Below are 13,248 nucleotides of genomic sequence, written 5' to 3'. Positions count from 1 at the left end.
AGAATATCATATGGTTGGAATCATATAGTATGCATCCTTTACAGATTGGCTTCTTTCACTTAGTAATGTGCATTTAAATTTCATTTCTTTTTAATTGATTAATATTCTTCCATTGTCTAAATGTACCACGGTTTATCTGTTTACCTACTTAAGGACATCTTGTTTGCTTCCAAGTTGTGGCAGTTATGAGTGAAATGATATAAATGTTATGTGTGCAGGGTTTTGTCTGGGTATAAGTTTTCAACTCCTCTTGGTAAATACCAAGGAACACGATTGCTGGGATGGTACGATGGTACAAATGTAAGAAACTCCCAAACTGTCTTCCAAAGTATCTGTACCATTTTGGATTTCCAGCAGCGATGAATGAGAGTTCCTGTTGCTCCATGTCCTCACCAGCATTTGGTGTTATCAGTGTTCCCGATTTTGGCCATTCTAATAGGTATGTAGCAGTATCTCATTGTTGTTTTAATTTGTGTTTCCTGATGACATGTGATATGAAGCATCTTTTCATATGCTTATTTGTCATCTGTGTATCTTTTTTAGCAAGGTGTCTGTTAAGCTCCTTGGCCCATTTTTAAATTGATAGCTGTGCTTTTTAGAGATGTATCTCTATAGCCCCATACATTGCACTCTTCTACTCATGCCCTATGACTTTACTTACTTTGAAATTACATGTTGTCTTCTCTCACGCTAGGCCATGAGCTCCTTAAGGGCAGGAACTGTGGCTGATTAATCTTTTTATTTTCAGCATGCCTCCCAGATCCTGGTTTGTCTGGGTGTTCAAGAAAGCTTTGTTGGACAGAACTGAACTCAGGCCAGTTGTGAGGTGTACTGTATCCTTGGTGACATGGGTGGGTGGGGAAGGCTGGAATGTGTGATTACATTTTAACACCAATTCTCTGACGCTGACTGGGTTGATCTAGTTCTGACACTAACTACCCAACTACCCAGAGTTAACACAGTCCCCACAAGTTAAGGACGCAGTCCCACAGGATTACCCCTTACCATATCAGACCCCAGCCACAATTTTCAGGTATCTCCAAGAAACCCACACTTCTGCCTGGCCGTCTACAAATTTGGGGATTTGCATGACCTCCTCAGGTTCGGAAATATTTTAGAATACCTCACAGAACTCAAGAAAAGCAGTAAACTTGTGATTGCCCTTTTATTATAGAGGATCCAAATGAATACCCAGATGAAGAGGTATGTAGGGCAACAGGATGGGGGAGAGGAGGGTGCAAGAGCATCCATCCCTGTGGAGTCAGGGTGCCCTCCAGTACATCAATATATTCATCAATGAGGAACCTCCCCAAACTTCACTGTTCAGAGTTTTAAATTCAGGTTTCATTGCATAAGCATTTTTTAAAAAATTTAATTTATTTTTTTATACAGCAGGTTCTTATTAGTCATCCATTTTATACACATCAGTATACATGTCAATCCCAATCTCCCAGTTCATCACTCCCACACCCCCGCCACTTTCCCCCCTCGGTGTCCATACGTTTTTTTTTCTACATCTGTGTCTCAATTTCTGCCCTGCAAATAGGTTCAGCTGTACCATTTTCTAGGCTCCACATGTATGTGTTAATATATGATATTTGTTTTTCTCTTTCTGACTTACTTCACTCTGTATGACAGTCTCTAGATGCATCCACATCTCTACAAATGACCCAATTTCGTTCCTTTTTATGGCTGAGTAATATTCCATTGTATACATGTACCACATCTTCTTTACCCTTTCATCTGTCGATGGGCATTTAGGTTGCTTCCAGGACCTGGCTATTGTAAATAGTGCTGCAATGAACATTGGGGTGCATGTGTCTTTTTGAATTACGGTTTTCTCTGGGTATATGCCCAGTAGTGGGATTGCTGGGTCATATGGTAATTCTATTTTTAGTTTTTTAAGGAACCTCCATACTGATCTCCATAGTGGCTGTATCAGTTTACATTCCCACCAACAGTGCAAGAGGGTTCCCTTTTCTCCACACCCTCTCCAGCATTTATTGTTTGTAGATTTTTTTGATGATGGCCATTCTGACTGGTGTTTCCCTTGCTGCTTTTAATATTCTTTCTTTATCTTTAATTTTTGCCACTTTAATTACTATGTGTCTTGGTGTGGTCCTTATTGGGTTGATCCTGTTTGGGACTCTCTGTGCTTACTGGACCTGGATGTCTGTTTCCTTTCCCAGGTTAGGGAAGTTTTCAGCTATAATGTCTTCAATTATGTTTTCTGTCCCTTTCTCTCTTCTCCTTCTGGGACCCACACAACGTGAATGTTAATATGCTTGATGTTGTCTCAGAGGTCTCTTAAACTGTCCTCATTTCTTTTTTTTTCTTTTTTCTGTTTGGCTTCAGTAATTTCCACTACTCTGTCTTCCAGCTCACTGATTCATACCTCTGTATCATCTAATCTACTGTTGATTCCTTCCAGTGTATTTTTCGTTTCAGTTATTGTATTCTTCATCTTTGTTTGGTTCTTCTTTATATTTTCTAAGTCTTGTTAAAAACTTCAAACATCTACTCATCCAATCTTCTCCCAAGTTCTTTGAACATCTTTACAATCATTACCTTGAATTATCTGTTGGGTAGATTGCCTATCTCCACTTCACTTATCTCTTTTGGGGTTTTATCTTGTTCTTTCATTTGGAAGATATTCCTCTGTTGCCTCATTTTGCCTAATTTACTGTTTTTATTTCTAAGTATCTGGTTGGTTTCATTTCCCAACCTCGGAAAAGTGGACTTTTGTAGATGTCCTATGCGTCCCAGCAGCATACTCCCCTCTGGTCACCAGAGCTATATGCTCTAGGGGTGCCCCCTATGTGGGCTACATGGGCCCTTCTGTTGTGGCGGTCTGTCTACTGCAGGCAATCTGGTAGGTGTAGCTGGCCCCCAGCCCTGTTGGCTACCAGGCTGTGCCTTGTGTGGAGGCTGCTGGCCACTGGTTGGTGAGGCTGGGTCACAGGCTACTAGCTGAGGGCTCTGGGGTCCTAGGACTAGTGTTGGCCCACTGGTGGGTGAGGCCAGTTCCTGACACAGCTGGCTGCAGGGTCCAGGGTGTCCCAAAGCTGGTGCTGGCCCACTGGTGAGTGGGGCTGGATACTGGGGTAGCTGGCTAAGGGGTCCAAGGTGGTATCGGCCTGCTGGTGGGTGGGTTTGGGGCCCAGGGCATCCCGGGGGCTACTGCTGACTTCCTAGTGGGCTAAGCAGAGTTCCCGGGTCTCTGGTTATAGGGCCTTGGGGGTCTTGGAGCTGGTGTTGGCTTGTTGGTGGGCAGGGCTGGGGCCAAGGGGGTATTAGGGCTGGTGTTGCCCTGTTGGTGGGTGGGCTGGGTCCTGGTACAGGAGACTGCCTTGATACAATTCTTCTATCAGATAAATGTATCGTGAATATGTCTTCCAACCCATGACTTGCTTTTTCTTTCTTTCTTTTTTTAAATAGTGCCTTTTGAGGAGGAAAGTTTTTAATTTTGATAGTCAAATTTATCTGTTTTTTTCTATATGGATCATGCTTTCTGCGCCCTCAAAATCCATGACTATCCAAAGTCACAAATATTCTCCTGTGTTGTCTTCTAGAAGATTTATAGTTTCACCTTTTACATTTAGGTCCATGATTCATTTCAAGTTAATTTTGTATATGTTGTGAAGCAGCACAACCGATACAACACCACCACCCACCCCACAACCGTAAAGATATCCAGTTGCTTTAACATCTTTCGTTGAAATGTTTCCCCATTAAATTGTCTTGGCACTTTTGCCAAAAATCAATTGACCATATATCTGTGTATCTATTTCTGCACTCTATTCCATTCCAGTGATTTATATGCCTATTTTTTTAAAATAATTCCACACTGTCTTGATTACTATATCTTTATAATAAGTCGTGAAATCAGGGAGTATAAGTCCTCCTACTTTGTTCTTTTTAAAATTGTTCTGGCTATTCTAGGTTATTTGCACTTCCATATACATTTTAGAAACAGCTTGTCAGTTTCCATTAAAAAAACAAAATAACTTTTAAAAGTCCGCCAGAGTTTTTATTGAATCTTATATTAGTTTTCTACAGCAGGGGTCCCCAACCCCCGGGGCACGGACCATTACTGGTCCACGGCCTGTTAGGAACCAGGCCACACAGCAGGTGAGCGTCGGGCGAGCAAGCGAAGCTTCATCTCCTGCTCCGCATAGCTCACATTACCGCCTGAACCATACCCTGCCCCCCTCCCATCTGTGGAAAAACTGTCTTCCACGAATGCGGTCCCTGGTGCCAAAAAGTTTGGGGACCGCTGTTCTAGAGCCATTATAACAACGTACCACAAACCCAGTGACTAAAACAACCAAAAATATTCTCTCACAATTCTGGAGGCTGAAAGTCCAAAGTTAAGTTGTCTGTAGGGCCATACTTTCTATTTGAAAGCCCTAAAGGAGGATCCTTCCTTGCCTCTTTCTTAGCTTCTAATAGTTGTTGACAATCCTTGGCATTCCTTGACTTATAAATGCATCACTCCAATCAAGGCCTCCATCTCCACATGGCCTTCTTCCCTGTATTTCTTTATGTATCCAAATTTCCTCTTCTTATAAGGACACAAGAAATTTGATTAGGGTCCACTCTAATCCAGTAACCCATAACACTTTGTATCAGCACTAAGGACTATCAAGAACTCATTGGAGGGGTTTCCCTGGTGGCACAGTGGCTGAGAGTCTGCCTGCCGATGCAGGGGACATGGGTTCATGCCCCAGTCCTGGAGGATCCCACATGCCGCGGAGCGCCTGGGCCCGTGAGCCATGGCCGCTGAGCCTGCGCGTCTGGAACCTATGCTCCGCAATGGGAGAGGCTACAACAGTGAGAGGCCTGCGTACCACAAAAAAATAAAATAAAAAAGAACTCGTTGGAAAAATTTTTAAATATGGTCCTTCCTCAAGCTACTTAAAATTTTGTTGAGAAGACAAAGTCAACACCTAAGAAACTATTAGTGAAAAATGAAAAACAAAATAAATTAGTGTGGCTCAAACAATAAATGTTACTTGTGTACAAAGAAAAAAAAGCATACTCCAGGTCAGAAGTCCCAGAGGGCTTCATGGTCGAAGTACCAAAAGATTAGTATAACAGAGAAACAGAAAAGAGGTAAGAGTCATTAACAGGAACAAAGGTACAGAAACAGAAATTAACATGACACAGAAAGGCAGGTGGGGAGACAAAGGTAAGCAAAGCAACACATCTGGAACACAGTTTGGGTCAGGAGACAGTAGGAGAAGACGGTAGATGGAGGCACTCCATGGAAGACCTTAAAGGTTAGACAGCAGAATTCTGATTTGACACAGTGAGTGATACAACTACTCTGAAAGTAAGGTTTGAGGAAGATGGTTTGCTTAAGGGGGAAAACTAACTGAAAGAAATAGAGTCCAGGGCAAGGAGGCTAGTTAGGAAGCTCCTGCTGCCTTTCCAATCAATTCTCTATTCTGCAACCAGAGTGATTTTTTTTTAAACTCAATTTGATCAAGTAACTCCTCTGCACCTTCACTGAATATGAGATGCTGAAGGAATCAAAGATGACACCAAAATTTCTAACCTCCATCTTAATAATAGTTGCATGAGCTTTATAAGGACCAAGAAGGTAGGAAAGGGATATATAGTTTGGAGAGGAGGTATGAATTTTGTATGGCTTATGAATAATTTGAGGTAGCAATTAAACAACAGCTAGAATTTGGCCAAATTATGATGGGGGAGGCAGAGGCAAAGGCAGGAATTTTCATGTGCAGCATATTAAAGAACTGTACAAGGCTGATCTTCAAATTACAGAGGGATAGGCAGGCTTCAGGGAGTCAGCTGAGACAAGTATGAGAGGAGTTAACTAAGCCTAATTAGAAGTGGACCAGGAAAGGTGGCAGGGGTGGAGTCAGACAACCAGGAGCAAAGGGTGAGGCAGGTTGGCTAGAGCTGGGATGGATCTTAAGCAGGAACCCGTACAGAATCCCATCCTGGAAAGAAGGCAGGACAGAAATAAGGAAGAGGTTGTGGAATAATAATAGCTAACATAACACTTATTAAATATTTCTTTTTTTTTTTACTATGTGGTAGGCATTGTTCTAAACATTTAAATGAATTTATTCACTTAAACTTCACAAGAGTGAGAGAGCTAACTCTTATTGTCCTTATTTTACAGATATGGAACCAAGGCACAGAGAAGTTAAGTGATTTGCCCAGGGTTCTACACAGAGCAAATGGCAGGCCAAGATTTGAGACCATGGTAATGAACATCTACTCTGTGCCAGGGTTTTACATATACTTATTTGGTATGTGTATGAGTGTTGTGTACACACACAAATGCAACGAGGATTTTTTTGGAAAAAAAAAAGTAATATGTTACCCACCCTCCTTTCTGGCACATGACCTTTCCCCTATTCAAGCAAAGGTACAATATATTACTGCCATCAGGGAGGATTATGGTTGTTAAGGGAAAAAGAGATCATTTACTGTTCAGCTTCAAACCTAAAAACTGACTTCTTTTTTTCATCTGTAATAAAACAACAGTTTTGGGAAGGTCTTTTTCTACATTCTAACAGCTTCTTTTATTTATCAAGAGCTTGACTTGGCCCACCTGGATCACATAACTTTGGTACCAGATACAGGCAGGAAGAATTCAAGTTAGGATAAGAGAAATAACCAACACCTAGGAAATAGAAGAAAGAGTCTTTCTCACAGAAAGAAGAAAGAAAAAGCAGTGTGTGTGTCACAGATTCCCCCTTGTTATGGGCTGAACTGTATTCCTCCAAAACCCATATACTGAAGTCTCAACGCCCATTACCTCAGAATGAAATCTATTTGGAAATAAGGTCTTTAAAGAGGTAATTAAGTTAAAATGAGGCCATTAGGGTGGACCCTAATGGGGTCCTAAAGAAGAGGAAGAGACCCCAGGGATGCAGGAGCACAGAAGTACAACCATGAGATGAAAAAGCAGCAAGAAGGTGGCCATCTGCAAGCCAAGGAGAGAGGCTCCAGAAGAAACCAAACTGCTGGTACTTCAACCTTGGACTTCTAGACTCCATTAGAGTTTATGTTACATCAGAACATAAATTTCTGTTGTTTTTAGCCAACCAGTCTGTAGTATTTTGTACAGCAGCCATAACCAATACACCCCTCTAGGCTGAAACTCCTTAGGGAGGAAGGCAAAAAAACAAGGTAAATGTGGGGGGAATCCCAAAGAAGAGGATCTTGTTTCTCACTTCGACAATTTCAAGCTCTCTTAAAGAATTTCTGTGTTCTAACAGCCCAGATAACAGATTGAAAATGGCAGGATAGAATAATAAATTAGAAGATGTCCAATGTCACCTTTCCGATTCCTGTGGAGCAGGGATTCCTAGATTCCCAAAGATAGCCTGACAGTTGCAATGAGTACACCTAGCACCTAGACTTTGGTCTCTAATACCATTTTCCAATAAAAGGAACTAGGGCTCCGTGGAGAAGGAGTCTAGGACTGGGGCAGGAAGTATACAAGATAAGTCAGAAGTATCTTGTAGTGCCAGAAAGTAGGGGTTTGTCACAATGATGGGGTATCATGTCAGAGAGATATAGGAGGCAAATGAAAGAGCTCCCAATGGCCAAAGTTGGAACGATTTGAGCAAAAAAATAAAGTAGCATTGGATTATCACCTAAAGTATAAAATAAATATCTATGAACCCATACTGATATAAATAAATGACTGAATAAATAAATAAGGGAGAAGAGATAAAGGTCCAAGTAATTTATATGCAGAAGAATTCCAAGTAATTTATATGGATACTTTGCCCTTAAGAAGATAGACCATAACTCCCAATTCATTAAGTGTTGGCTGCACATAGTAACTTCCTTCCAAAGAGTACAGCATGGGAAAGGAGAAAAAGAGAGTAACTTTACAGTGGAGAAACCTGACAAACACTACCTCAAGCCAGGTGATCAAAGTTAACATCTAGTGATAAGTCATTTTGAGAGATGTTCCCTTGATACGATGAGTATGGCACTTTATCTCTGTGGTCTTCCTCCCCAAAACCATTACCTGAGTCTAATCCTGAGACAAGCATCAAACAAATCCCAACTGAGGGACATTCTACAAAACACCTGACCAGTGATCCTCAAAACTTTCAATATCATAAAAAACAAAGTCTGAAAAAACTGTCACAACTAAAAGAAGACTAAAGAGACATGACAACTAAATGTACTGTGGAACCCTGGATGGGATCCTGGAACAGAAAAAGGGCATTAGAGAAAAACTGAGAAAATCAAGATAAAGTATGGACTTGTTATTAATAATGTATCAATAGGGATTCATTAATTATGACAAATGTACCATATTAATGTAAGATGTTAATAACAGGGTAAATTAGGTGTGGGGTATGAGGAAACTGTTTGTACTATCTTCGCAATAATTCCATAGATCTAAAATAACAGTTAAAAAAAAAAACGGTAGCCGGAGCAAGGACTGCCTTGCCAACACCCCCTCAAAACACATCATACCTAAGGCAGCTAGCTCATCAGAGTAAAGGGATGTTTGGTGTGGAACATCTATGGAGTGGGGAAGGGTATAAAGGGAGGTGATGCCGCCGTAAGATCCTGGTCTCCAAAAAACTGTGAAGCAAGTACCTGGTCAGGCGTCCAAACACCACTGTTGATACTTAAGAGAAAGACCCTTGAGGAACCCCAAAACCACGTGCAGATTTGAGGTCACTGCCCACATTGCCCTGGGGACACAAGATTTAACCTACATCTCAGACACTATGGTGACAATGAGAATATTAACAGTCAGGATACCTTACTTAGGCTGCAACTAAGGAACTCTCAACTTGACTGGCTTAAACAATATGGAAATTTTTTTTTTTTTGCGGTATGCGGGCCTCTCACTGCCGTGGCCTCTCCCGCTGCGGAGCACAGGCTCCGGACGCGCAGGCCCAGCGGCCATGGCCCACGGGCCCAGCCGCTCCGCGGCATGCGGGATCCTCCCGGACCAGGGCACGAACCCGTGTCCCCTGCACCGGCAGGCGGACTCTCAACCACTGCGCCACCAGGGAAGCCCTGGAAATTTTTTTATCTCACAAAACGAGTGCCAATATTCTATTGTAACACTCCACTCTGCCATCTTCAGTGCCTCAGCCATTCCTTAGCTAACTCTCCCGGCACTCCGGTTGCCTCAATTTCAGGTATCACGTGCAGAAGCAACAGTATCTGGCAGAAGAGACCATCTCTTCATTTTGAAGAGTACTGCTCAGGTACTTTGTAGAATGTCCCTGAACATGAGTTTTTCTGATGCTTTCTTATGATTAGACTGGAGATTTTTGATTTGGGGTGAGATAACCACAGAGGTGCAAGTATGACTCTTTTAAGGAGCAAGGAAACTTCCCTTCATGACTCACTAGCCAGCCCCTTCCTAAACTAATCACTGGGAATAATGAAATTACCATAATCAGTTTAAACCAATCAGGACTTAGCCCTGAGTCACAGAGAAGGATATATATCAAACAAAGGGGGTATAAATGATTATTGAGGGGGAGAGCACCAGTGTGTACTATAGGTAAAAACCCTGAAAGGCAGAGAGAGCTTTAAAGAGACTACATTAATATGATTAAACATTAAAACAAGTCTATTTTAAAATGGAAGACACTTTTGATTGTCAAATTTACTTCAACACTATCACCACCCACAGGGATTTTAGATCATTTATAGAAAATAAATCCCTCCTCTCAGCTATTGAGGTAGTAGCAGGAATAAAGGAAACCCCTATGAAAGACAAATTTTATCTATAGTTCATCTAGACCAAGACAACCCTTTATATTAGCAACTCAAAGCCTCCTCATTAACCCCAGGAACATACACTCACAAGCTCTCCAACAAAGATGCTATAGCTAGTTCAAAATATAAAATTGACATGCAAAGAAGAGGTGTAGATTTGTGAGCCAGTTGCATAGAATATTAGCCAAACGATAGTTAAGATACCTGGGGCAACATTTCCCAGATTAGTGTGCTTTGCTACATTCTTCTGTACCATGGTAACAAGTAGGCCATGAAAACAGTAGTCGGTAATCAAATTAACTGATAGAGACTAAGTTAAACAAAATTAAATAGGCTTCTTTACTAATACGTTTCTCAGAGCCTTTATATGCTAGCAGGCATTATGAATTCCAAGAGGAGGATATACTGCTTATACTACTTAACACTTCCCTCCAAAAAGAAGGTTTTCCTCTTCTCCTAACCATCTACAAACAATTTCTGGGACAGCATTCTGCTTAATATCACCTTGAGAAATACTGCTATAAGGGGAAAGCAAAGGCCCAAGAATAAAGTCCATTACTATTAGGCTGTTGGAGAGGGAAAAAAAAAATCCATCAAAGAATATAGTGAAGAAGGCAGGAAGCAAATCCGGAGAGTTGAATGATACAGAAGCAAGAAAGGAGATAGTTTCCAAAAAGCTAGAGACAATCAATTACTGAGAAATTAAATAGAATGAGAATAAAAATGTTTTTTTGGATTTGACCAGGAAGACTGACACCTGTGACCTTCAAGAGACTAGCTTCAGAAAAGAGGTGGAAAGAAGGATGGCATACAGAATAAAAAAAAATTAGGATGGGGATGAAAAAAGAAATAGATGAAACATTTATAGACCACCCATAACCGGAGTTTAGCAGTGAAAATTTAAAAAGACATTGGTTGATTGGGAGAAGGGAGTATACGGAAGAATAAAAAAATTTTAGAACAGTGAACAGCGAACACCTACATATGGCTGAAGGTAAAAGTGAAAACCTACTGAAAGAAACTGATAATTACAGGCCAGTAGATGGAAGAAATGGAATCCTGAGTATAAACTACTAAACAAGACTTATCTTTCTTTCCAGATTAGAGAGAATTTGAATAGTATGCCTAACCATTCCAAGACTGAAGACCTTGTTTTAATACTACAAAATTTCATGGATTTCTGCCTATTCCACCCAAGAGAATTTTTCAGTCTATAGAGTTCAGTATGTAGTATGTTTGTAAGTTTGCTGAGCTCTTGCTCCTCTCAGAAGCTATGTTTTGGTGAAGGTGTAGGTTATAGAAAAGCACTTCCCTGAGGGCTTCAATCTTCATGAAATAAGAAACAAGGTAGAGGTTGGTGACAATAAGGAAGTTGGGAGCTCAGGAGATTTTAATTTATAATGACTTACTACAAATAATTTTAATATACAAAATAAAAACTTATAATAGGAACACACGCAAAAAAGTGTGAAGACTACCGAAAGAGGGTCCAGAAAGAAAGGCATCTACTTATCCCACCCAGAAATTTACTGTGGTAAATCAACAGAAGTTGCATAGGTCATAAGTTAATAACATAGTTCCCAATATGCTGGTGAGAACAAAGACTATTTAGCGGCGGGTCTAGTTACAGTCTAGCTTTAAACTTTTAAAATTTAAACTTAGTATGGCTTTCCAACACCAACCCTAATAGTTAAGCATACAAAATTTCATTTTTATTTCCTTTCAAGATCAATGAGGACAATGACATGAGATTCTGTTGCTTACAACTTATTTTTCTAGGTTCTACCTTTTCGGCTAATTTCACTAACCATTCAAACTGAGTACATAATTTTGGATTATCTATGTCCAAGTCACAAGTGGCTCATATATGGCTCCAGAGCCCATCTATCATAACATTTTCATCACAAAAAAAGGCAGTAATATGACTCTTTGCTTAATACATAGCCTTATAGAGATGTAAAATGTAAGCAGTCTGAGTTCGGACTGCTTTAAAAAATATATGGTGACCACCATAAGTAGAGGAGTTAGAGGAGGCCCCATTCTTTAAATAAACTAATTAATAATAATCAGTGTGCACGGAATAAAGGATAAGGTAACACACCAAACCCGGCAGCCTCCAGATTTGTGTATCTGTAAACGTAAGGCGGCCGACCACATAGGCCAGATGATTACTACTGCCAGCTCAGCAGCTGAGCTTGGAGAAGAGGCGGCATCCACACACAGGCCACTCTTGAGAACCAAAACTTAGAGCCAGTTTCATCTGGCAGGGACTGGAAAATGTGGCAGTGATTAAACCGGTTAAAGTCCTACAGAAATAGGGTTGTTAGCGGTAAGGGGAGCCTCCGAGGCTGCAATTCTGAAAGGCATAAGGCAGCCACGGCTGGGCGAACCCCCCCACCGCGGAGCTGAAAAAAACTATGGGGGTTGAGGGGAGAGGGCTCGTCCTTACCTTGTCATCCTCGCATCTTTTCCCCAGGCCCTCCCTGGCCTGCAGCCGGCTGCTGAGCCGGCCGTAATCGGCCTCTTTCTGGTCAATCTGTTTCTTGTGCGAATCCACCAAGAGCAGGAGGTCCGAATTGCGCTTCTCCAGGCGCCCGCGAGCCACCTCGGTGCGCTGGACCTGGCCCTGCAGCTCGGCCACCTCCTCCTGAAGCAGGACGTGGCGGGAGGAGATGCTCCAGTAGTTGAAGGCGAGGACCGCGATCACCACAAGCAGGACCACCAACACGAAGGAGGGCAGGCGGCCGGCCCGCCTGTTCGCCCCGAAACCCACCATGGGGCCGAACCAGGCTGTACCCCAGTGCCTCGGCGCCGACGCCTGCGGGCAGACGCTCAGGCCGAGGTGGCTGAGTTGCCTGGGGGACGCGGCCCCAGGGCCGGCTGAAGCCGGAGGCGGGCCGATTCGCCCGCCCGCGAGCCAGAGAAGGGGGCGGGGCCGCAAGCCGCAGGCCCCTCCCCGCCCCCCCCTTCAAATCTTGCCACAGCGCGTTAAGCAGGCGCTGAACTAGACCCCGGACCAGCTGGGCGGAACCAGGAAAACCCAGCTGCCCGAAGCCTAGGTCCAACACTTCAGGGTTAGGGGGCGGGGAAAAGAGCCGGAAGGGGGTGGATTTAACTCTGGCCCCGCCCATTGGCTGGGTCTGGGTCGCCAAGGGGGCCATTTCCTAGTTTCCGCCAACGCCCCCTCTTCTCGCGAGAAAGTGGGCTTCTCTCGCTCGTCTCAGCCTTATCTCGCGAGGGTTATCTCTGTCTGGAAGAGTGTTGTGATGATTTTGGCCGTCTGTGTTAGTACTTGTGTACCTGAACCGGAGCTCTTTCGGCTTTTACCTGCTCAATCCCCTTGACCCGCGGTCTAGGGAGTGCCTAGCATGCCATGGCCCTCGTGAGAGTTTTTGTTTTTGAGGACATCTGAGGTTGCGACCACTATGTAAGGAAAACTTAGGTGAGCTGGGGGCAGAAGGGGCGACTAGAAAGATTTTGTATTTGCTTCAGTAGGTT

The 13,248-nt window shown here is 42.7% G+C and overlaps 1 protein-coding gene across 2 annotated transcripts in view; it reads right to left on the bottom strand.

Moving 5' to 3' along the window:
• The window catches only part of GOLM2 (golgi membrane protein 2), a 96,993-nt gene extending 84,149 nt beyond the window's left edge, over positions 1-12,844 (bottom strand). Inside the window, exon 1 of one of the 2 annotated variants that reach the window (XM_059059403.2) lies at positions 12,200-12,844. In XM_059059403.2, the coding sequence (XP_058915386.1) occupies positions 12,200-12,526 (327 nt within the window). In that variant the 5' untranslated portion in view covers positions 12,527-12,844. The remainder of the gene's footprint in view (positions 1-12,199) is intronic. The other variant, XM_059059402.2, reaches the window with a different exon arrangement.
• Positions 12,845-13,248: the final 404 nt, after the last annotated feature.

Source organism: Kogia breviceps, chromosome 3 (genome assembly GCF_026419965.1).
Source record: "Kogia breviceps isolate mKogBre1 chromosome 3, mKogBre1 haplotype 1, whole genome shotgun sequence".
NCBI classification, from domain to species: domain Eukaryota; kingdom Metazoa; phylum Chordata; class Mammalia; order Artiodactyla; family Physeteridae; genus Kogia; species Kogia breviceps.
This window is presented reverse-complemented; position numbering and strand designations above follow the sequence as displayed.